The sequence below is a fragment of the Hypanus sabinus genome, chromosome 20, assembly GCF_030144855.1.
Source record: "Hypanus sabinus isolate sHypSab1 chromosome 20, sHypSab1.hap1, whole genome shotgun sequence".
NCBI classification, from domain to species: Eukaryota; Metazoa; Chordata; class Chondrichthyes; order Myliobatiformes; family Dasyatidae; genus Hypanus; species Hypanus sabinus.
In genome coordinates, this window is record NC_082725.1 from 13,599,195 (window position 1) to 13,624,535 (window position 25,341).

A 25,341-nucleotide genomic window follows, 5' to 3' on the forward strand; every position below is an offset into this window, starting at 1 on the left:
GGATGAAACTTTCTTTAATATACAGTTCAGAAAATAAATACGTATTATCCTTTGAGAAATTTAGTCAGCCATGAGAAATGTAGCAGTGATGTTCTTGTATTTCACATCCTTCAGAGAAAATAATTTTATTTTGAAGGGCTGTATAATCTTTAAACAGTAAGATAATTTTACTGAGGCAACACAAAGGGAATTAGATAAGAAATCAATGTTCCTGAATAAAATATGTAAATTGGGAGAAAGATCTGAAATTTCATGAAATGACTAAACTCTCCCTTTCATTCTGCTTCATTGAACTATTCTAAGCACTTTTTGTTTGGGTGTCACAGTTTCAAACACTTTTCAGCAACATCTGCTTGTGTGTCACGCAGGAGAAAGCTCGAACAATTCCAGTCTTATCATCATCACTCTATGGTAATCGTCCCCAACTCGAGCAAACCAATCGTACCTTTGTCAGAATTGCCCGAGTGCAAACAGAATTTTACAGAAGAAATGGCATTGCTAACAATCTGGAAGAGAATTAGGAATAAAAAGAAACACGGGAGTAACATCAGATTGATTATTGCTTCAATGCAGCTGACATTTTAAATAAATGTATCTCTCTCTTTTTTTATTGTAGAGAATTCCTAATTAAAAATTGGAACTTTACACTTGACTGGGAATATTCTTCATGTATATTATTTGCATCTAATCTACATGGTGAAAAATGCTTGTTGCACTTTATCTGTTAACTGATCAGTAAGAAATTAATCTCCCAGGTTATTAGCACTAAACATGGTGATTAGTGTATGGAAGTGAATTAACTAAGTACACTATATAAAATATTACATAGTGCTCATAATCAAAGATAAAATTCTCCTCAATCCTTCTCCGCCACTTCAGGAAAACTGATAATCCGGCATCTTTTGACTTTGGTTCTATTGTTGTATATTCAGAACCATTCACTGTTACTCTAAATGATAACCAAATGCACTTTTAATTGGCTTTTTTGAACATATTACACATGGGAATAATAGCGGCCACTTTATTAGATACAAATATCTAATTACGTGGCAGCAACTCAATGCATAAAAGCATGCAGACATGGTCAAAAGATTCAAACCAAACATCAGAATGGGGAAGAAATGTAATCTAAGTGACTTTGACTGTGGAATGAATGTTGGTGCCAGGTGGGGTGATTTGAGTATCTCAGAAACTGCTGATCTCCTCGGATTTTTGCGCACAACAGTCTCTTCAGTTTACAGAAAATGGTGCAATTTAAAAAAAAATCCAGTGAGAGGCAGTTCTATTCGCCAAATCACCTTGTAAATGACAGGTTAGAGGAGAACGGCCGGACAAGTTCGAATTGATAGGAAGGCAACAGTAACTCAAATAGCTATGGGTTACAACAGTGGTGTGCAGAAGAACATTCCTGAACATACAATGTGTTGAACCTCGAAGTGGATGGGCTACAGCAGCACCAGACCACGGGCCTAAACTCAGTGGCCATTTTATTAGGCACAGGAGGTACCTACTAAAGTGACCACTCAGTGTATGTCTTGCAGTGAGCATGTTCTGGCTGCACCCCTGGCCCCAGTTCTGGGCCCGTGCTAGGACTCTGGACTTCCACTTAACATTCTGGACTTGATTTATGAGCAATCAGATGCCAGATTGTTCGCTCTCCTATATTCAAAAAGGGCATCACTGTGAAAAGGCACGGGGGAGCCACACACTGAGAGACGCAATTTAACCATTCTTCAAGCAAGAGGAAATCTGCAAATCCAAACAACGCCCGCACAGTGCTGGGGGAACTCAGCAGGTCAGGCAGCACTCATGGAAAGGAATAAACAGTCGAAGTTTTGAGCCAAGTCCCTTCAGCTATTTTTCCATAGATGCTGCCTGACCTGCTGAGTTCCTGCAGCATTCGGTGTGTGTTGCAGAGAAGAGGGGCTTACCTTGCTTCTGCACTTCAATTCTACTCTCAGCACTTGCCAGTTTCAACAGGACAGCACTTCAGTACTGCACCAGACTGTCAGTATTAACATTCAAATTTGTAAACGGTACACCAAATCTAGTCTGTTCTTTCGAAGGGCGCATATATTTTTTAAAACTTATGTAATTATTCCAAAGAGAAACAGCAGTTTCTCTGCAGTGTCCATGCCAGTATTTATCACTTAATTTAACCAACGCCACTAGAAGTGGTTTAAGGTGTGTCAATCATCCCATTGAAAGCAACATCTCACCTTGAAGAAATTGACTGGCAATTTTTCTGACTGTCAATTGCCTCGTGGCCTGGAGATTGTACCATCATCACAAGGAATCATGAGATTGGAGTTCCACAGCTCTTCAGTCAAGGGGAGTCTTGTGCACAGGGCCTCGGGATTCTAGGCACATTATCATCATCTTTTGCTCTTCTTGCTTTCTAATCATCTAGTGTCCCGTCTCTTATAGAGTAAGAGATGTAGCAGGCGCTGCTCTAACAACATGGAACAAACAATCCTAGTGACTCTCAATCATCACTTTCTCAAAGTCAATGATGACATTACCTTGTAGGATGAAGGCTAAAATAACTGTTCAAAGTTTGAAGAAACGGTGAGTTGCTCCTTTAGATTGCGCTGGCAGTCTAGGTTAGCTTGCACAAACCAACAATCTGCACAGTGCCCTGGTAATCAATGTCAATATGAACTATCTCCATGTGACTAAAGACACTTAAAATAAAACTAATTGAACTGGGCACTAGAACAGAAGGTTGGGAACCCGTTTTAGAACATTGAACAGTTTCTTTCCTTTGTTACACCTGAACATTAAACATGAATTTTCCATCTTCCTTTCTCAAGGTGAATACTTACCTCTCCTTTGACAATTTCTGAAAATATTTTTAGTAATTATCAAATAAAGTAACTGAAATTTTAAATGGAAATTAAAACATTAAAACTGTCAGTCTTGTACTCTGCTCCACCCCCCCAACCCACCCAGTCTACAGGTGCAGATTTTAGTTGCTGACTTTAAATCTAGAGGCTCTTTACATCCTTCTGTACTCTCAGCAATTCATTGGCAGGGCAAATCTGCGCACACGAACAAGAAGGGCGATGATTTGAGGATTTCTGCTAATTCCACTCAGAAAAAAAAATGAATGACTGAGTTGTAGCCTTGGGGCCTGTTAATTAATATTCCATTGGACATAAACTGTTCTCTCACAATAGAATCAGGAAGGAAGAATATTTGCTCTTGTCATTGTTGCATTCAAAAACAGAACCATGCTGGCTGCGTGGCCTCACCTAAACCCATTTGCTTGACATATTGTTCGGCAGTGAAGAAGATAGTGGGGACTGGCCAGATTAGGGAAATGAGATGCGGAAGCAGTGTCTGAAAGACTGGGAGGTGGTGAACATTTTGCAAGAAAACCAACTATACAAATAGAAAAGATTGTTGGAAAACACTGACAAAAACGAAAACACTGCTTTGTGGATGTGATCTCTCAATTTTGTTCGGATTGTTAGTTTAAATTTTAATTCAAGACAACCAAATGAGACAGCGTTACTCTGGGGTCAAGGTGTAAAACACAACACCGACAGTCACACAGCACACATAAAGATATCAGTAAGATACAGCCCTGGAAAAACAATATAGTCCCCATCTGAGCCATGAATGCCATAAAAATCTGCAGCAGACCACAATACACTTGTCTTTGCCCGAGCGAATACTGGGGGATGGTGGGGGGGGGGGGGGGGGGCGGCATGCAACACCACCCTCAGCGGAGTGCACTGGCTTTAATACCTCTCTCCTGATGGCTATAAACAGGCAGTGCTGCGGCCTGGGGCCTCATCCTCACACATACAAGATAGCAAGTACAACGTATCAGTAAAATACAACCACACAAAAAATATATAATTGATGCAAATTTGAAATTATTGAAGTATAAAGAATCTGTTTACTTATTCTTTATACTTGATATATTCCAGTTTCTGCTCCTGGTTATTAACCTTTAATGGACAAACAGTGTCTCGGCCCAAAACGTTGACAGCACTTCTCCCTATAGATGCTGCCTGGCCTGCTGTGTTCCACCAGCATTTTGTGTGTGTTGTTGTTTGAATTTCCAGCATCTGCAGATTTCCTTGTGTTGGCAGAATTTGGAGTTTATTTTTTAAATTGGTAAACTTCTGCACAGCAGTGAATTAAAAAGTGGTTCTGTTCAGTTCCAATAGGATGTATTGTAGGAGTGGTAAAGATGGTGAGGTGGAATCAAAATCATCAGAATGTCAAGTATCCCATCATGCAGTTCAAGCCCAAAATGGCAGCTGTGGCATTTTATCCTGTGTTTGCTTTGTTTCTTCAATAATACTGACTGATGATCCTCTCTACATTACATATTCACTGGATGTGCTCTCGTGTATTTGACAAACAGTAATACGCCATCGATGTCTGGACATCTTTATGGAATTCTTACATTTACTTACAATTCAGCTCATCTGCACTTAAAAGCTGCATGCCGTGTGTTTTCTAAGAAACAGAGCGGTAGCTCAAGTCAAGTCATTTTTTAATTGTCATTTCGACCATAATTGCTGGTACAGTACACAGTAAAAACGAGACAACATTTCTCAGGACCATGGTACTACATGAAACAATACAAAAACGACACTGAACTACATAAAAACAACACAGAAAAAACTACAAAGCTGGCGATGAGGCAGGCAGGCTGGTGCATTAGTCAGACTCAGGAAAAAAAGGACTGTGCTCATTGCTCCCTGAAATGCTTCTTTCTAATGTTCTAACATTGATAATCCTCATGGTTTTCAAATTCATTCACCTTTTATGCTCTTCTGTAAAATTATATCGTGCAGGAATTGCCCAGCTCTTCTTAACTGGGTGACGAAGGCTTGCTAACGGGGAACCTCAAGTAGCTGGAAGTGCTTGTCTGCACCCAACCATCCAAGTTTGTAACCTGGACTAGCAATTTCTTCCACTGGGATCCAGGGTATTATCTTACGCCTGGAGCAGTAAGATGGCGGACAACTTGGGGCTTGGTGTGGTATAGGAGGCCAGCTGTAGAGAAATGAACAATACTGGGGGCCTGACTCACTGGCAGCCAAACCTCAGGCATCCCACCTCTCCCGGAAGTTCTGGGAGTCTCCTGCATATTGATAGCGGCTCCCTGACACCTGCAAATTATATACAATATCCCGGAAATCAATTTTTTTTTGAGAGGGTGAGGAAGAGCAAAAGCAAGAGTGAGCATCCTGATTGGTCTCTCTTCGTGCTAAGTAGACCTATCAGTCTTCTCTGTGGGCGGGCTTTACAGTCGACCTCTCTCTCTCTTTCATTGTCCGTCAGTTCAGTTTAGTGTCCTGCAGCGCCATGGCAGAGTGTTCCAAAAAAAAAAGAAAATATAAAACGTACTTCACCCCAGACTACACTAAAGTGTACCCCTGCCTAATAGGGGTACAAAATAATGACCGTGCTGCTCGCTGCATTGTTTGCAACAGTGACTTTTCTATTGCCCATGGTGGGTTAAAATGTAAAAGACATGTTGAGGTGAGTTTAACAGGTGTCATTCGTTCATTAGCAGAGCTAACGTTATTTAAACTAGCTGGCTAGCTGCTAAGGAGCTACTCTATTGACGTCCTAGGTGATGAGGCCGAAATCCCTGTAGACTTGCTTAAACTTGTAATAGAATAAAAAAAACGACTCCATGATAATATAAGTACATATTTTAGTGTCACATTTTCTGCATATACCCAACTTGGTTTACAGATTAGACGAAATCACTAAACAAAGTATTACATACACCCATGGAGGTCGACGGGGGGGAGGGGAGGGGGTAATATGGAGCTGCGTGGGGTGGGGGTGATGGTACTACCTCCCTGAAATGAGTTTTTGCAGGGTGGGATGTCTGAAACCAGTTGACATTCTCAATCACACAGAATCTATCAAGAATCAATAAATTTATATCTTTTAAACATTGTTAATCTCTTTTTAAAGTTACAAGCGAAAATAACCTGGAATCATAAAGCCATGTAAAATAATTTAAATAAAGGATTTACTTACTTTTCTCCCAGCAGGAGATTACCTTTTCTCTGCTGTGCGCTGTCCCCCCCCCCCCAAACTATGCGCATGCGCGCACACCGTTTTTTAATCAGCGCTCAAATGCATTGAATGTGCGCACAGAAGGTTAGTTACCTAAAATAATGTAGTAATTATTAATTATACTTACTGAAACTAATCTTTTAGCTAAACGTTTCTGTTAACTAGTTAGTGGGTTTTTCCAAATAAAAAAAAACAAAGTACTTCACTAATTAGCGTCACCTCACCTTTACCTGTTCTGGTTTGTACGGCTGCATCGCGGGGGCCGGTGTTCACACGGTGAAGTTTACAAAGATCTCTTTCAAATCCTGTAGATAGCTCACTGAGATTTTGTTGAAAAATATTGATTCACTATGTCGAATTCCGAAGAAGCCAAGGGCATGAAGCGCAAATGAACTGCACATTTGTTTAAAGTTGAATGGCTTAAAAGTAGGAAGGTCATGAACGTTCAGCTACGAGAGATACTCTTGTACGATTCGGAAACTGGAGTTACCCGTTTGTATTGCCGTGATGCGACAGTTACTGGGGAATTTGCTAGTGGAAAGAAGTGGGGATGATATTTGGGAACTTTTGAAGTAGCATTTGGCAAGTAAATCGCATCTGAACGGTGTACGAAAGCTCAAGCAACAGAACCCGTCATTATGGGAGTGCTACGCACGTTACGGTTGAGTGCAGACGAGCAAGAGCGAAAACGGTCAAACCCAGAGGAAATCTAAAATGTCTAAAATATCATGATTTTCTAGACAGTTTAATGATTTCAAATTTTCCATGCAAGAAAAAATTAAATCCGAACTGATTTCAAACTTTGCTCAAATGGTGGCATTCGTACTTCAAAATGAATAATTTTGCGACCTTGCACAGTTGATGGACATTGGGGGAACCTTTCTTGCGTCTAGTGCGGACTGTGAGTGAGGTTTCAGCCTAATGAATGAACTCAAAAACAAGCTGAGAAACAGTTTAGGTGAATGTCATTTGGATATGTTAATGAGAATCAAAAGCTATCAATTGGATGGAAGATCTATGAGTCTAGATAGAGTTTATAAAGAATGGGTAAACGCCAAAGACAGGAGAGAGAAAAAATAACTGAGTGACTTAAATATGTATGTTATTTTGTTGTTATTCTGTGCAGTTTTATGTGAAGTATTTTGTAAACCTACATAAATGTGCCATGTCTGCATTCAGTGTGCATATACTTTTGTCACAGGAAAAAAAATTGCACTACATAAGATTTTTGAGGACTCTGACTAAAAACTAAAGGGAACATTGCTGTGTAGTCATGCCTCACTCCACTTACACTAGGTGAATTAAGCATAGCTCAAAAGAGATATACATAACTTTATCCTGTATCTCATAAAGTGGCCACTGAGTGTATGTTCATGGTTAAGGCTGTTGTAGCTGATCCACTTCAACGTTTGATATGCGTCCAGAGATGCTCTTCTCCACGCCACTGCTGAAACTCGTGATTATTTGAGGCTACTGTCACCTTCCTGTCAGATTGAACCAGCCTGGCCATTCTCCTCTGATCTCTTTCATTAACAAGGCATATTTGCCCACAGGTCTGCCACACATTGGATGTCCTTTTGCTTAGCACACCATTCTCTGTAAACTCTAGAGACAGTTGTGTGTGAAAATCCCAGGAGATCAGCAGTTTTTTAGATACTCCAAACATCCCGTCTGGCAACAACAATCATTCCATGGTCAAAATCACTTAGATCAAATTCCTTCCCCATTCTGGTGTTTGGTCTGAACAGCAACTGAACCATGACAACTCTTGACCATGATGCATAAGACATAGGACCAGAATTAGGCCATCTGGCCCATCAAGTCTGCTCCGCCATTCAATCATGGGTGATCCTTTTTTAAATCTCCTCCTCGACCCCAGTTCCCAGCCTTCTCCCCGTAACCTTTGATGCCATGTTCAGTCAAGAACCTATCAATCTCTGACTTAAATACACCCAAGCACCTGGCCTCCACAGCTGCAAATTCCACAAATTCACCACCCTTTGGCTAAAATTTCTCCGCATCTCTGTTTTGAAAGGGCGCCCCTCTATCCAGAGGCTGTGCCCTCTTGTCCTGGACTCTCCCATCATGGGAAACATCCTTTCCACATCTACTCTGTCTAGGCCTTTCAACATTCGAAAGGTTTCAATGCGATCCCCCCCTCATCCTTCTAAATTCCAGCGAGTACAGACCCAGAGCCGTCAAACGGATAACCCTTCCATTCCTGGAATCATCCTTACGAACTTCCTCTGGACCCTCTCCAATGCCAACACATTCTTTCTAAGATGAGGGGCCCAAAACTGCTTACAATACTCAAGGTGAGTCCTCACCAGAGCCTTATAAAGCCTCAGCATCACATCCTTCCTCTTTATTCTCGACCTCTCAAAATGAATGCTAACATGGCATTTGCTTTCCTCACCACCGACGCAAACTGCAAGCCTTAATGCATTGAGTTGCTGCCACCACATGATCGGCCGATTAGATACTTGCACTGATGAGTAGGAGTACAGGTGACCCTAATAAACTGGCCACCGAGTGGATAAGCAGATCTCCCAGCCCAGAGTCCAAACTTGCAGCCAAACAGTCCTGCGCCCAGTATCCTGGAAGGTGAACGTTGTGCTTGGGAATTACCTAGCTAGGGGCATATCCATCTGCAGAACTGTACTGGAGCAAATTCCCTGTACAGTGGTTTATTCAAAGAGCCCAGATGGTTGATGGCTGCTTCTGGGAAACATAGTGAAGTTACAGATAATTGAGAAGTAATCTTCATTAACGACACCAGCCTGCAGAAGAAAGCCATCTGTGTGGGTTTCTAAGGCAAGAGCTATGGTACTGTGCCTGATGCCTTCGTCCTTGTACTTGACAGAATATCATTCCTCAGGGGATCTTAAGCACAACCTCCATAAGCTCCCAAAGCAGCATATTATAATTTCTAAGCTGGAGACTTCATATTCACTCTGTAAATACATAAATTTCCAATGGCAGATGTAAGATCAGCAGGCATTAGTTCACAGTTAATTAGATATGAGTTCTGTTACTTACACCAGGAACTGCAAGGTAACTGAGGCTAAAGGGTTGTTTATGATATCAGTTCAAAGAGCATACTGACTTTGGCTGTGAGTCTCCCGCAGCCACAGTTCACAGTTCAACGCTTACAATGAAGGATCAGTTATTTTATTGAGAGAGTCCTCCGTGATGAGGAAGCCCATAAGGTGAGGATCAGGCAAACACAGAGGTCTCTCAGTCCTCATCATTCACCTATAGTCCTTCACATCCAACATATAAAACTCTGGTTGGACCATGTTCAGTTCTGGTTGCCTCATTATAGAAAGGATGTGGAAGTTTTAGAGAGAATGCCGAGGAGAATGGATCAGCTGCACACTATGCCTGAGGAGCAGGTCAGAAGTTGGACGTCCTGCAGAAATTGACAGTCCAGACCTTCTCCACTGCTCAATACAAGAGGACGGGTTTAAGGGTCGGCACAACATTGTGGGCCTAAGGGCCAGTACTGTGCTGTACTATTCTGTGACACATAAAGCACCAGTCAGGAATGTGATGGAATACCTTGATTTGCCTAGATGAGTGTAGCAAGATAAACACTCAAGCCTTTCCAGGACAAAGCAGCCTGCCATTCACAATCATTCCTTTCACCCCTAGCACACAGTGGCTTTATTATATACCATCTACAAAATGCAGTTATCCAGCCAGGCTATACTGACAAACCCACAACCCCTACTACCAAGAAAGATAAAGACATTAGGAACATGTCACCTGCAGGCTCTGGTGGAAGTTGCACACTATCTTAACTTAGAAATCTTACTGGGTACCTCCTGGACCTAACGAAGTGACCATTCAGTGTACGTTTGTGCTCTACTGCCGCTGTAGCCCATCCTCTTCCAGGAACTATGTTTTGCATTCAGAGGCATCATTCTGCACACCAGTTTTTTTGAGTTACTGTCACCTTTCTGTCAGCTTGAACCAGTTTAGATATTTTCCTCTGATCTCTCTCATTAACAAGGCATTTTTTTTTTACCCACAGAACTGCCACTTGCTGGATGACTTTTGATTTTTGTACCATTCTCTGTAAAACTCTCGAGAATGTTTTGCGTGAAAATCCCGGGAGATCAGCGGTTTCTGGGATACTCAAACCACCCCATCTGACACCAACAATCATTCCACAGTCAAAGTCACTTCAAACACATTTCTTCCCCATTCTGATACTCAGTCTGAACAACAACTGAACCTCCTGACCACATCTGCATGCTTTTATGGAGTTCTGCCAAGTAATTGGCTGCCCAGGTATTTGTATTTATCAGGCGTACCTAATAAAGTGACCACTGAGTGTACACTGAGTGCCCGCATCCTTTTTTTTGTTGGAAAACATCCTGACTAGTAGAATTTGGGAGCAGATTCACCAGAAGGGTTGCAATCATTCTCAAAGATGGTTGTCAAGCAAGTTCTCAAGGAAAATTAGGAATGGACAATAAATGCCTGTCTCGCTGGAATGACCAGATCCATGATTATTCCAAGCTGGATGAATTTAGATATTAATAGTTCCACATTTCCAGAACATAGGGAAATGATGTGCAGCGAAGGATAGATCCCTACAAATGAACTGAGAAAACAGTAAATATATTTAGTAGTTCTTAAACATTCAGAGATATTTGTTTATTTAGAAATACAAAACATGGAACAGGCCTTTCTGGCCAATGACCCTCAGCAACCCTACTCTTTACTCTAGCCTGGTCTCTGGACAATTTACAATGACCAGTTAACCTTCTAACCAGTACATCTTTGTACTGTGGTAGGAAACTGGAGCACCCAGAGGAAACCCACATGATGCACAGGCAAAACATTGCAATTTCTTACAGACAGCAGCGGAATTGGACTCTAAACTCTGGTATGTCCTGAACTGTAAAAGCCTTGTGCTAACGACTACACTATCAAGGCACAATGGTAAACCAAAGAATAATTAAAAATGTAAACCAAAAAGTTAGTTAAAACACATAAGTGTATGTAAAAATTAAGAACTAAAATTTAAAACAAATATTTTATATTTTTAAATAAAAAACATAGCTGTAATAACATCACACTGACCGTTATGATATCATGTTGTGTATTGTTATTTTCTTGGGACTTCAGTCTCTAACACAGTATTGTCAAATATGACAACAAAAATGGCCTTTTATTTTTTAGGTTTCCTACCCAATTTGTTTTCCATTTCCACACAATTTTGAGCGATAAAAAGAGCTTCGTATGGCCAGATTTGGGAACAGCTTCTTTCCAACTGCGATAAGACTGCCGAACGGACCCTGACCCGGATCTGGGACGTACCTTCCAAATATCCGGACCTGACTTGCACTACCGTACTTCCCCTTTTCTATTTTCTAATTATGATTTATAATTTAAATTTTTATTATATTTACTTCGATTTGAACTTAAGGGAGCGCGAAGCGCAGAATCAAATATCGTTGTGATGATTGTACGCTCAAGAATCAATTGTTTGGTGACAATAAAGTAAAGTGAAGTAAAAAAAATAATAATTTTAAGTGTAACTTAGTCTGCCCCTAATCCATAGGTCTATAATCCTCTTTGTGGTCCTGCATCTTGCTAATGGTCTGAAATGCCTCGGGATATAAGCAATGATTTTCCTGGTATAACGCTGGGAAGTCCCTGCAAGTCTGGGCTCCAGTGCAGGAATCCGTGGGGATAGTTACCTGCTGATGATTGATTTACTTTGACCCTCTCACTTGCATCACTCGCTTTGAGTTCCAATCCATCAGAGATCAGGTCTTGATTCCTCTCTATTGGTTCTAAGTTAATTTAGGGATACAGAGACCATTTACACACAGTTTGAAGTGCTGAGTGTGCTTAGAGAAAGCAATAAACTGGCAATGAAAAGCTGGCCACTGGCGGCCGAAGCTGTAATCTACAGAGCAAGGTAAATGAGGTCAACCTGAATGCAGCAGAGCACTTGTTTATTTTTCCATGGAGCAACAACAAATGACAGATTCTGGAAATAGAAGAACATACAAACGTTTAATAAGTTTTTATAAAACAACATAACAATGCAGGACACATTTTAGAAACAGGTCCGTGTTAAGTAATTCATTTCCAAAAGCCAAAACCTGTAGATGCTGAAAATCCGAAATAAAAACCGAGAATGTTGGAGCTGCTCAAGCAGCATCGATGGACAGAGAACCAGTTCATTGATTTGGAACATTAACTGATTCTCTCCTCGCATATGCTGCCCGACCGGCTGAGTATTGCCAGCATTCTGTAAGTAATTCAATTAGTTTGCTCAGTTGAGGCGAATAAGCTGTCCACAGCACACATGAATATTCTAAGTTGGATGAATTTAGATATTAATAGCTCTACATTTCCAAAACATAGGCAATTGATGTGCAGCTAAGGATAGAATCAAACCTATGTACAAGTGTTATTACTTGAGATCCCTCTTTCAAAGGCTTGTCTTACTTGGCTGCTTAACCTTTATTTTTTGATGTCGAGCCTTCAGTATTTCAGGTCACCATGTTTCCTTGCGATAGTGATCGTGTCATTTCCGTGTTTACAAAATATGTTTTAAGTTCTCCTTTCCCTTTGACATTTATAATTCCCCTGCAGGTACAGTTGTAGCCGAGTGTTTGTAAGATGTTACTTGTTTCTTCTGTGGTCTGGGAATAGATAAAAATAGCGATGGAGGCCAGTTATTACTGCAGTAATTTTATCTTTTTATTTATTAATCTGTTTTACATTTAGAGATAGAGTGGGGAATAAACCCTTCCAGCCCTTTGAGCCGAGCTGCCAGCAACACCCGATTTAACCCCAGCCTCATTACAGGACAATTTACAATGATCAATTAACCTACTAATTGGTACATCTTCGAACCATGGGGGGGAAACCAGAGCACCCGGAGGAAACCCACACATTCCACAGGAGGGCATACAGAGGAAGCCAGCATTGAACTCCAGACTGTGATACCCTGAGCTGTAATAACATCGCACTGACCGCTATGCTATCATCTTGTGTAATGTTATTTTCTTGGGACTTCAGTCTCTAACACGATAAATTGTCAAATATGACAACAGAAATGGCATTTTATTTTTTAGGTTTCCTGCCCAATTTGTTTGCCATTTCCACACAATTTTGGGTGATAAAAAGAGCTAAGTGCAAAAATAAGTTAAACCTAAGAGAATTACATTAAATTTGACCTGCTAATGTTTGCCTAGAGCTCTCAATTAAATTGCAGAAGAGAGGTATTTGCACCTCTGTGCAGTCTGCCACAAAAGGCAGGATTTCTCGTTGGCCGCCCTTTCAATTTGGCTTCCCATTCCCATTTTGACATGTTTATCCAGAGCCTCCTCTACAATTACGATGAGGCCACACTCAGGTTGGAGGAGCAGCGCGTCACTTTCTGTCTGGTTAGCCTCCAACTTGATGGCATGTACATCGACTTCTGTAACTTTTGATAATTTATCCCCCCCTCCCGTCGCCCTCTTTCCATTCCCCGTTCTCATTCCACTCTTATCTCTTCTCCTCAGCTGCCCATCAACTCCGTCTCGTGCCCCTCCTCCTTCCCTTCCTTCCATGGTTCACTGTCCTGTTCTATCAGATTCCTTCCTCTTCAGCTCTTCACCTCCTCCACCTATCACCTCCCAGCTTCCTACTTCATCCTCGTTCACCCACCCACCCACCTACCCCACCAGATTTCACCTGTTGCCTGCCAGCTTGCACTCGCTGCCCTTCTCCAACTTTCATATTCTGGCTTTGTCCATCTTCCCTTCCAGTTCTGATGAAGGGTCTTGGCTCAAAGCATGGACTGTTTCTTCCCCTCCCTGGACCTGCTGTGTCCCTCCAGCACTGTGAGTGAGTTTCTCTAGATTTCCAGCATCTGTAGGATTTCTTGTGTTTTGGTATCTGCTTCATTTCATAGAATCAGAGAAATCTGCAGCACATTACAGGTCCTTCGGCCCACAATGTTGTGCTGACCATGCAACCTATTCTAGAATTTCCCTACCGCATAGCCCTCTATTTTTCTAAGCTCCATGCACCTATCTAAGAGTCCCTTAGAAGACCCTGTTGTATCTACCTCTACCACCTTCGCTGGCAGCATGTTCCACACACCCACCAGTCTCTGTGTAAAATACTTACCTCTGTCCTTTCCTTCAACTTTTGCAATATGTTTGACTGTAAGTACAGCACATCAGCAATAATAGTTCTATTCTTGTCACTGAGGACATTCAGAAGGCCACTGTGTTTGCTCAAGCTGCTTCTACATTTCATCTGTTCACTGGTTCTAATAACAGTCTTCCTGCCCCATAGATACTGAGACCTCTCAATTTAATATTATATTTCCAGAGTAATGTGTATATGGGACAGACACGTTTATGAGGCAGTCCACAGAAGGCATTTGTTTCCTTGGCATTTTACATCTGCCAGATCCAGCGGGTGAAATTGAATTACTTCCGATAATTGGCATTGGGATCCTGATTCACCACACCAGATGACTAGAGACATTGAGAAATCTGCGGCAGCACGTTCAGTGACCTCATGTGAGTGCTTTGGATAGTTGATGCTGACGCTACTCATGAAAAAGGAGCCCAAAATCTTAGTCCCAAGGTTGTTTGAGTGCATCCTCAAAGGCCACCAGCCACGTTGCAAGAGTTCAATGCCAAAGATATACTTACTGCAAGTACTAGAAGGAAGGCACAAGGGGGAAATAAATTCTCCAACTTAAATCTTTAAATCAGAGCACACTGTATTCTATCTCACTGTTAATCAGACTTTTGAATGGACCTCTTGTATGATAAGTTGGACTCTTGACCTCATAATCAACCTCGTTATGATCGTGGACATGGAACATAGTACAGGCCCTTCAGCCTGTGACGCTGTGCCAAACTTTTCACTTATTCTAAGATCAACCTAATCTTTCCCTCCAACACAGCCATCAATCTTTTTTAATCATCTACGTACCAATCTAGAAGTTTCTTAATGTCCCTTATGTATCTGCTTCTACCACCAACCCTGGCAGTGCATTCCACAGACTGACCACTCTGTGTTTAAAAAGAACTACTACTGACATCCCCACCTAAACTTTCCACCACTCACCTTAAAATTATGCCACTGGTATTAGCCATTGCCGCCCTAGGAAAAGGGGTGCTTGCTGCCTCTTATTGTGTTATACTCCTCTCATCCTCTTTTGCTCCACAGAGGAAGGGCCCAGCTCGCTCGAACTTTCCACTCTCTATCTTGCACTTTGCTTACCTGCACTGTGCTTTATTCTGCATTGCCACTGTTTTACCTTGTTCTACCTCAATGCCCCATGTAGGGAGTTGATCTGCACGAACAGAAAGCAAGATAAGCTTTTCACTGTATCTTGGAACATGTGACAATAATAAACCAGTACCAACATGGTGGTTGTCCTGACTGGATTTATGTCTTTATCTTGGAAAGTATACTTCACATATGGCTTGTTTCTTTTAAAATTTGGATTAGGGGCCACTGTTAAGGTCAGCAACCGAAGCAAGGTTAGATCTGGGTCCGATGGTACCTGGGGAAATAAAGTGATGTTTACTGGCGTCAGAGTTGACTGAATGATGTAAAGTCAGTCTGACCAGGAAGGACCAATCTAGTTTGCCTCCCCATTCTACCTTCTCCTCGTCATCCTGGTCTCTGGCAAATAAAAGCCATATAAAATGCTGGAGGAACTCAGCAGCCACGGAGGAAAATGAACAGGTCGATGATTCAGGCTGAGACCCTTCATCACACCCCTGTGGGGAAACTGGTGGTGGTGATGTTGCTGAAAACTTGAAGCTGTACAGCTGTACAGTGTTAAATTCAATCAAAATGCTCATTGTATCTCTTATATTCAGTTTCACCTTCATGAAATAGAAAACATTAAATTTCCTCTAACCCACTTGGAAGATCTAAGAACAAACAAATGCAGACTGACAGCAGAAAGAAAAAAGTAGTGCTGGGAATCCACATTCACCTACAGGTATGTCAAAATGACCTTCATGTGGTGACTGTGCCTACTACACTTAATTTTACTTTGCAAGGACAGGAAGGATGACAAACTTCAGGCTGTCACGTGGAGATTTCTCCGCCACTCTGAAGTCACATGCTGTCGTGCAACTGGTGTAGAAATACTGAAACATATATTGAGATACAGTGTGGAATAGGCCCCCTTGGCCCTTTGAGCCACATTGCCCAGCAAACCCCCGATTTTTAATCCTGGCCTTATCACAGGACAATTTACAATGACTAACTGTACACCTTTAGACTGTGGGAGGAAATTAGAGCACCTGGAGGAAACCCATGCGGTCATGGGGAGAATGTATAAACTCCTTACAGGCAGCAGTGGGAATTGAACTCGCGTCACCTGTCTTTAAGGCATTGAGCTAATCACTATGCTAGTGTACCATCAAACAGTTTGTGATTGAATTATCCAATAGATAATTAAATGGTCTGTATCTTCAGTTGTCATAATTTACCATGCCATTAGTATCTTTATCTTAACTCAAGTTGATTTCATAGATCTACTAATTCTTGATAAAAACTATCAAGTACACTTTCCCACTGAGGGTATGAGGTTAATGTACTTATTCCTTCCAGAAATATTACACAGAACATATTTAAATAACTTTCTATTGTAGCCAACAATCAGTCTTCATGCCAGTATGGTTTGGTAATTTTCCTTCCTATTTGAAACATTACATAATATAACTGGTTTCCATTGTACTTTGAGGTTTAAAATTAGCTGCCACACTGATTTGTACAGCATATACTGTTACACTAAATAGCAGCTATGAAAGAAATCACATTCATTCATCATACGTCTAGAAAAGAACCAGAAAGAGTTTTGATAAAGCTACCTGTATCTTGCCGAGAACTCCTGTGCTGTCCATCCTGCTGGCCACATTGACACTATTGCCCCAAATATCGTACTGTGGTTTCTGAGCTCCAATTACTCCAGCAATAACAGGACCATGGTTAATACCTGACAGAAAATTACACCATACAAAAATATTTTAAAATATTTTTTACAAAAATTACGCAGTAAACGGTGTGGCAAGAGCAGAAAATGATCAGTTCACAAAAAAAGTATTACAGGTGTCACCCCCCCCCCCCCTTACAAAGGTAGAGCGTTCCTATGAAACCTTTCTTAAGCCGAAATGGCGTAAAGCGCAGAACCATTAATTTATCTGGGAAAAATCCTTCTTGTAATGCGAAAACAGGTTACTGATGTAGGTCTTTTGTAAAAGCGAAGTGGCGTAAAGCGAACGTCCCTAAAGCAGGGGACACCTATATACATTTATGGATGTCCGGATGAAGAGAAATGTTTTAACTCCTCTGTAATCATATAACCAAAATAACATGGCTAGGTGATTTGGTAATATGATTCAATTTTTAATGAATAGAAAAAGAAACTTGCTATTGCCTGATCTGATATTTTAAATTAAAAGTAGGTTAACCGGATAAAAATCAGAAACACAATATATTCTGCAGCTGCTGGAAATCCAGAGTGGCACATACAAATTACTGGAGGAAATCAGCAGGTCAGGCAGCATCAATGGAAAGGAATAAAGAGTCAACGTTTCAGACTGAGACCCCTCATCAGGCCCAAAACATCGACTGTTTATGTCTTTCTATAGATGCTGCCTGACCTGTTGAGTTCCTCCAGCATTTTGTATGTGTAAACTGGATAAAAACAAAATCTTTATCAACTTTAAGTGATAAGTGATAAGTGCTGGACATTGGGAAGATCATTCTAACTCAAACAGGGAAAGTTTCCTACACTGTCACTGGCAGAGATCAGAGCTTGGTTATTTCCCAAGCTGCTGGATTCAATTGATGATTATGCTGCAAGTTTTTTGCAGCTCCTTCAGAACTAAATTATATTCAGATTGTCATCAAAGCTTCCTTTTACCGATTTCAATGACAAAAAAAAACAGCATTCAAGGAAAGGAGGTCCAAACTAGTTAGACCGCTATTCCCTTTTTTGATGATGACTTACAGCTCAGAAGTCTGTTTAATATTCATCAGGTCCTCTGAAACTATTAATACTTTTCAAAGTTTTCCTGCATTGTCATATTGGCCTTTCTCTGCAGAAGATTAATAAGAACATTCCAACACAAGAAAACCGTAAGACCTTTCTTTCCTAACCCATTTCCCGTGGTATTACCTTTCCAAGTGAGAACTGGAGTCCGTACACCAGGGAATAACAGTGCTACCTGACATAGTAAGTCACCAAAGTCCTAGAATTAGCAATTCCTTTATCTGATTAACTAGAGTTGAATTGTTGCTTACACAATACGAATGTAATATCTAAAACCGGTGGTGCAAGTACAGGCAACAACCAGAGGCAGCGTCATCTACAAACCCACAACGATGAACAGGTTTGCATCAATGTCACAGCTTCAACTAATCGGACAGACCCATAAAAATGCAAGCCAAAATTCTCTGCTCCCTTCTCAGCTGCCAAAGGTCTCAAATTACATTACATACCAATGCGGAGCTTAAAGTCATTGAAAGAATGCTTGTTGATCACGTCAAGCTTTATCATGAGTGCAAAAGCAAATTCTAGCATGGTTCCAATATGTGTGTATTGTCTATCTGCCTCCTGTAAAGTAAGAAAAATCATGCATCAGATCAAATTATATTTCAAATATTTCAATATTCAATATTCAATACCAATATTTCAAAATCATAGTATAACTGAAAAAATGAATTCTTTTTAAAATGCTGAAGATGTGAGAAAGCAACATGTTTGCTTAAGGACTAAAATATGTAGCAATGCATATAACAAAGGACTGCATAGTCTGCATAATCAATAACTCTGCACTGCTATGTTAAGGATCTACCAAAGAACATTGATTTACATAGTTCTTAAACTCAAGTTAAAGTAGACTCAGTGGCCACTTTATTAGGTATACCTATATGCCTGCTCATTAATGCAAATACCTAATCAGCCAATCATGTGGCAGCATCTCAGTGCATAAAAGCATGCAGACATGGTCCAGAGGTTCAGTTGTTGATCAGACCAAATATCAGAGTGGGGAAGAAATGTCATGTAAGTGACTTTGACCGTAGAATGATTGTTGGTGCCAAATGGGGTAGTTTAAGGATCTCAAAAACTGCTGATATCCTGGGATTTCCGTGCACACCAGTCTCTGGAGTTGACAGAAAATGGCGCGATAAACAAAAAAAAATCCGTTGAGCAGTCGTTCAGTGAGTGAAAAAGCTTTGTTATTGAAAGAAGTCAGAGGAGAATAGCTAGACTGGTTCAAGCTGACAGGAGGGTGATAGTAACTCAAGTAGTCATGTGCATTACAACAGTGGTATGCAGAAGAGCATCTTGGAATGTACAACAATTTGAAGTGGATGGGCTAGAGTAGCAGAATATACTGATCGTACACTCTGTGGCCACTTTATTAGAGACAGGACATGCCCAATAAAGTGGCCACAGAGAGTAATATAAATATGACAAGGATTTATTTAATTACATTGATTTTCTTCTAAAATGCTATTGCAGGAAGGAGAGGGTTCCAATGAGACCTTAATGACCATTGAATTCTTTGAAGCAGAAAGGCAGACTTTAAATTTAGAGAAGTAAACGCAAATATTTACCCTTAATTTTATGCTTTAAAATTGATGTAATTGTGATGGCCATGAGAGAAAGGCCTCGAAGTACCAGCCCTTAGTGCAGGAGTGCAAAGACAAGGGATGGCAGGCACGGTTGTTCCCCGTGGAGTTTGGCTGCAGAGGTTTCTCTGCCAAATCAGCATGGCGGTTGTTGTCAGCTCTGGGCCTGACGAAAGGAGCAAAAATCAAGCAGCTCGTAGGATGGGGGAAGAGGCAGAATGAGCCTCCTGTTGGATTTGGAGGAGGAAGGAAGCGAGAGGAGGGAAGCTGGAAGCCAGGAGCAGATGGGCAGTGATTTGGCCACCAATGCCGGCCCACCAACTGGAGAGTGTCGTGGTTAAGGGTCGAAACACTCTGTGAGGGTTGGGACCCACTTGATGACATCTGCTCCTGGCTGAAGGCTACGGTTACCTTATAAGGTATCTGGAGCATGCACCCTAACAGGTGTATATAACAAGTTAGCTCATTGAGTCACCACCTCACAGCTCTAGAAACCTGGCTTCATCCCCGATCCCCACAGCGTTGCGTTCTACAGCCTTCTGAAGGTGTCCTTGATGCTGGGGTTTACAACTTTCTTCAGCTTTTCCCCCGATCCTGTGCAGTGGTTACTCCATACTGGTTGCAACACTGCCTTGTGTGGACGGGCCATCGCACAGGATCGGAGAAAGCTTCAGAGGGTGTTGCATCATGGGCACTGGCCTCCCCAGTATCCAGGACATCTTCCAAAGATGACGCCTCTAAAAAGCCGGCATTCATCATAATGACCTCCATTGTCCAGGACATGCCCTGCTGTCACGGAGGAGGGATAGGAGCCTGAAGACAAACACTTGACATTTCCAGAACAGCTTCTTCCCTCTTGCCATCAGATTTCTGAATGGGCACTGAACACTTCCTCAATACCTTCTCCCCACGCTCTTTGCACTACTTATTTCATTTATTTTTTTATATATATACTTATTGTAATGTATAGTTTTTATTACTATGCATTACAATGTACTGCTGTTGCAAAACAACAAATTTCATGACATATGCCTGTGATATTAAACTTGATTCTGGCTCTGATCTGTGCAGAGTTTGTGCAGTCTCCCTGTGGCTGCGTAGGTCTCCATTGGTGCTCCAGTTTCCTGGTATTCCACATCCCAAAGGTGTGCAATTGGGTAGCTTCGTTGGTCACTGTGATTTGTCCCTGGTGTGATGCAGGGCGTGGTGTGGAGGGTAAGAGGGGAAATTGATGTCAATGCAGGAGGGTTAGTGTAAATGGGTATTTGATGATCAGTGGGTTGAAAGGCTTGTTTCCATACAAAATGATTCCATATAACAAATATGATATATATAACAAAAGCTCCCCCCTCAAAGTAAATAGCTTTGCTGACCCCAGATAAAATGAGTGTACTGGTTCAAATTCTTCGCTGAATGGTGTGGGGCAATACTTCCTTATTCAGAACGTCTTGTAAAGATGATTTTACAGAGCTTGTGCTCGTTCTGGCACCTATTCACTTTCTCCTCCTGGCCCAACATCAATGTCCAGGATGATGTGTGCTCTTTGTATCGTGACAATTTCACCAGGAATATCGGTCCGACTTCTCTCAAGGAAATCTGCATGTTAGAAGAGCGCAGAAGTCCAACTTCAACATAACTGCTCCTTTGAAAATAGAAGCATCTGGCCAAGTCCCTGCTTCCCAAGCACTCCCATGCCTTTTCTCCTCAACACTGACACCTACTTCTCAGTGCTTTGTAGCGTCGGCTGTAAAATCAGGGATCGACACCTCCTGCTGTATGTAAGGAGTTTATATATTCTCCCTGCAGCCACATGTGTAGGGGGTGGCACAGTACCACAGTGGTTAGCACAACACTTTACAGTACCGGTGACCCAGGTTCAATTCCAGCCGCTACCTGTAAAGAATTTGTACGTTCTCCCTGTGATTGTGTGGGTTTCTTCTGGGTGCTCCAGTTTCCTCCCACAGTCCAAAGACATGTCAGTTGGTAGGTTAATCAGTCATTGTAAATTGTCCCGTGATTAGGCTAGGGTTAAGTGGGTCGATTGCTGGGCTGCACAGCTCGAGGGGCTGGAAGGGCCTATCCCGCGCTGTATCCCAGTAAACAAATAAATAATGTATTAGTATTTGCAAGTTGTGGGCTCCATAAACACAGTGACACCTGTGGGTGGTCCCCAGCACATCTCGGACTGTGTTAGTCGTTGACAATGCAGTTCACCGCACTGCATGTTTTAATGATTCGATGAATATGTGACAAAGTGAATCATTATCTTAAACATGATCTTCCTCCTCTGGCACAAAAAGCCCATACTTTATAAAAGCTCCACGATTGTTCATCTCCCTCCACCTTAGAAATTTGGAAAGGGTATGAATGTGGCCTTGCTGGATACCGAAAAGTGAGGAATCTTTTTAAAATTTCCTCCCTCTATACAGTTCCATTAACAACCATTATTCTGTGAACAGATAGCCTGTTGCAGGTGCGCAATGATACCAGACTTGAACTACTAATCTACCCAATAATGGCTGATTACTATCATTGTAAAGATGGTATAGGACGGGGGTCGGCAACCCGCGGCTCCGGAGCCACATGTGGCTCTTTTACGTCTGTGCTGCTGCTCCCTGTTGCTTTGGGAAATAATTGGTCAGTATTTAATTAAAATGTATTTTATGTTAGTTTGTTAGTTTTTGAAATGTATTTCTAAATTTGAAGATTATGGTGATCTTGTACAATCTAAATAAGACGTTGTGGCGACCCATTTCCTGACACATCCGAACCGGCTCACAATTAGCCAGCGTTCAGGCTAAGGGAGATAGCCTACGGGGGTTTGTGAGTACGTGTCTTTTGCAGCATCCGCGCCCATGGGGGGCAGGTTGAGGGAGGCTTAAAAGCAAGGCTGTTTAGTTCGAATAAAGCTATCTTTGACTGCATTTTACTGACTGCGTGTAGCACACCGCTACAACGTGTTTTTATCGCTGGCTGTCCAGAGGGGAGGTGCTGAAACGCTTTGTCGCGTGTCTGGAAGAAGTGAAAACTTTCCTGGGCAGCAAAGGGCTCACCTTTCCTGAGCTGGAACAGCCAGAGTGGCTGGAAAAGCTACACTTCACGGTAGACATGACAGCGCACCTGAACACGCTGAACACAGCTCTTCAGGGAAAAGGACGTACAGCCCTGCACATGTTGGAGGATGTTTTGGCATTCGAGCGCAAGTTGACAGTACTTGCCAGAGATTTACAGAAAGGCACATTGTCTCACTTCCCCAATTTGAGAGAGTTCAAACAAGGTCACGACATGATAAATTCGGAGTATTTACATTCTGCAATCATCGCAATGCAAACATCGTTTGGGAAACACTTCTGTGAGTTCAGAGAGGAAAAAAACACATTATCCTTCCCGGTCACTCTCCTAAGCATCGATCCATCCCTACTGAATACGACTGCATTGTCAGGTGTGAGTCAACCTGAACAAGTATGATAAATATTTTAATTGCCTATTATTTTACGTATATTCATATGTTTTCATTGTTCAGTGAAATAGTCCTTTTATTTTTCAGGTTGACAGCTGGCTGACGTTATTTTTGGTTTGCTGCTGGCGGCAAATTTAAGTTTGGCGTTTTTCATAAATACAAGAAGGACTCAAATAGACGTTGAGTATTTTACTTAAAAGTAACCTTCAACCCAACGTCTTTTTTTCGGAGTTCAAAATGTTTTTGTTGCATGCAGAAATGTAATTTCGTTTTCTCTGCAGGAGTTCATCAATTTCATAAATGCAACACATTATAGTTTGTTTATACATAGCATAAAGGCAAAACAAAACGTTGTATGCAGTGTTATTTCATTTTAAATGTCAAACGGGTTTTGCGGCTCCCAGTGTTTTCTTTTCTGTGGGAAACGGGTCCAAGTGGCTCTTTCAGTGGTAAAGGTTGCTGACCCCTAGGAGATGTTGTTCATGGTTGTCCAAGTTGTATTGGGGGTTGAGTGCTCAAGCTTTGAGATTCCATATGTTAAAGTTAAAACAGGAGTGAAATTCTCTGGATAGAGCCTTGTCTACAATCATTGAAATGCATCTGCAAACTGATGAAAAGAAAAACTCGTAGAAGTGAATCTCAGACTGGTCAGTATCATGGTCAGCAATTTTTTAGTTAGAATTGCATGGTGATTAAAAAGTTTAGCCTTATTGGCGACATGAACATCGAAATGTACATTGTTTGCATCAAATCAAATCAGTGGGGATAATGCTGGCAGCCCACAAACGTCGCGACACATCAGGCCCCATCATAGCATGCTGACAATGCAGTAACCCTAATTGTACGTCTCTTTGGAATGAGGGAGAAAACCGGAGCACTCGCAGGAAAGAACATACAAATTCCTTACAGGCCTGATCTTTCAGCTAACACTATAAACTGATGTGCTAAGCTTTATGGAGTATTACCCCAACAATTTTATGGTGCTCACTCATTACTGGTGTCCTGCATAATAAACCTTTGAATCTTTAAACAGAATTTAATTTAATATCCTAATTAGGGAATGTGAAAATAAACCAATATTTCTTTATTACAACAGCATTAATAATTGAATGGTTCTCCTACTATATTAAATTAATATTTCAAAACTTATTAATTATGTTTGTAATAAAATATTAGACTCTTAGTGGCTTCTCCCACCTACTAAAGATTCTCATTGCAGTCATTAATACAGTCTTAATCATTAATAAGTCTTAATACAGCTGCTGTCTGATTGAATGGCAAATATTTTTAGACCATAAAGCATGGAAATATAAATTAGCAAACATCAACACCCATCCACAACTGATGCGTTAAAGTGGTGTTTCAGGAAAACTTATTCGCTAATACTGCAAAAAAAACAGGAAAACTGCTAATATGACATGCAAAATTTGACAAGGAACTTAAATAAGCTAATGCCATTTTAATCTGTGAATCTTTAATCTTTAATCTTGGCTACAGCAGCAATGTAAAACAATATAAAACGATATATATAAAACAATATAAAAATAGTATCATCTGTGTTTCATAGCAAAAGCCGTTTGAAATTTTACCTTATGCAGCAAATCATAGCAGGTTTTGGAAAATTGTGATACTTACAGTTAGTTAAAGTTAAAGTCTGTCCCGAGCCTCACATAGGCTCATCAGGTTCAGGTGCTTATGCCAGTTTCGGTGGCGTGAAGCTTCTGAGAGTACGAGACTCTCTCCTGGAAAGGAGACCAGTCTATCGCGAGGTTAACCTCCAGCATTTTGCCAGAAACCCATTTTCAGCTGGGTGAACTGGAGCGGTGTGTGGTTAAGTGCCTTGCTGAAGAACATAACACGCTGCCTCAGCTGGGGCTCGAACTCACGACCTTCAGGTCGCGAGTCCAACACTTTAACCACTTGGTCACGTGCAACATATTTGCACTTGGCCACTTTATTAGGGGGAAGTGTGTCTTCTGCTGACATAGCCATCCACTTTGAGGTTTGACGTGTTGTATGTTCTGAGATGCTCTTCTGCCCACCACTGTTGTAACATGTGATTATTTGAGTTACTTCTTTCCTGACAACTTGACCCACTCTGGCCATTCTCCTCTGACCTCTCTCATCAACGAAGTGATTTCGCCTACAGAACTGCCACTCACTAGATGCTTAACAAACAG

The 25,341-nt window shown here is 41.4% G+C and overlaps 2 protein-coding genes and 2 long non-coding RNA genes across 5 annotated transcripts in view; 2 read left to right on the forward strand and 2 right to left on the reverse strand.

Annotated features, from left to right (window-relative positions):
- The window catches only part of cfap90 (cilia and flagella associated protein 90), a 36,982-nt gene extending 36,330 nt beyond the window's left edge, over nucleotides 1-652 (forward strand). For both annotated transcript variants that reach the window (XM_059945132.1, XM_059945131.1), the window contains one exon: nucleotides 369-652. In XM_059945132.1, coding sequence (XP_059801115.1) covers nucleotides 369-521 — 153 coding nt within the window. In that variant the 3' untranslated portion in view covers nucleotides 522-652. The remainder of the gene's footprint in view (nucleotides 1-368) is intronic.
- LOC132378316 (uncharacterized) overlaps nucleotides 1-6,061 on the reverse strand; it is a 68,136-nt gene extending 62,075 nt beyond the window's left edge. Inside the window, exon 1 of the long non-coding RNA XR_009506964.1 lies at nucleotides 6,022-6,061. This is a non-coding gene — a long non-coding RNA (uncharacterized LOC132378316). The remainder of the gene's footprint in view (nucleotides 1-6,021) is intronic.
- A 31-nt stretch (nucleotides 6,062-6,092) lies between these two features.
- On the forward strand, nucleotides 6,093-11,586 carry LOC132378315 (uncharacterized). Its single transcript, XR_009506963.1, has 3 exons — nucleotides 6,093-6,144; nucleotides 10,097-10,356; nucleotides 11,254-11,586. It is a non-coding gene; the product is annotated as an uncharacterized LOC132378315 (long non-coding RNA).
- A 503-nt stretch (nucleotides 11,587-12,089) lies between these two features.
- Nucleotides 12,090-25,341, reverse strand: part of LOC132378312 (adenylate cyclase type 2-like) — a 507,293-nt gene continuing 494,041 nt past the window's right edge. The window contains exons 26-28 of the mRNA XM_059945128.1: nucleotides 18,565-18,679; nucleotides 16,932-17,056; nucleotides 12,090-12,731 (exon numbers count right to left, since the gene is read on the reverse strand). Coding sequence (XP_059801111.1) covers nucleotides 12,579-12,731; nucleotides 16,932-17,056; nucleotides 18,565-18,679 — 393 coding nt within the window. The 3' untranslated portion in view covers nucleotides 12,090-12,578. The remainder of the gene's footprint in view (nucleotides 12,732-16,931; nucleotides 17,057-18,564; nucleotides 18,680-25,341) is intronic.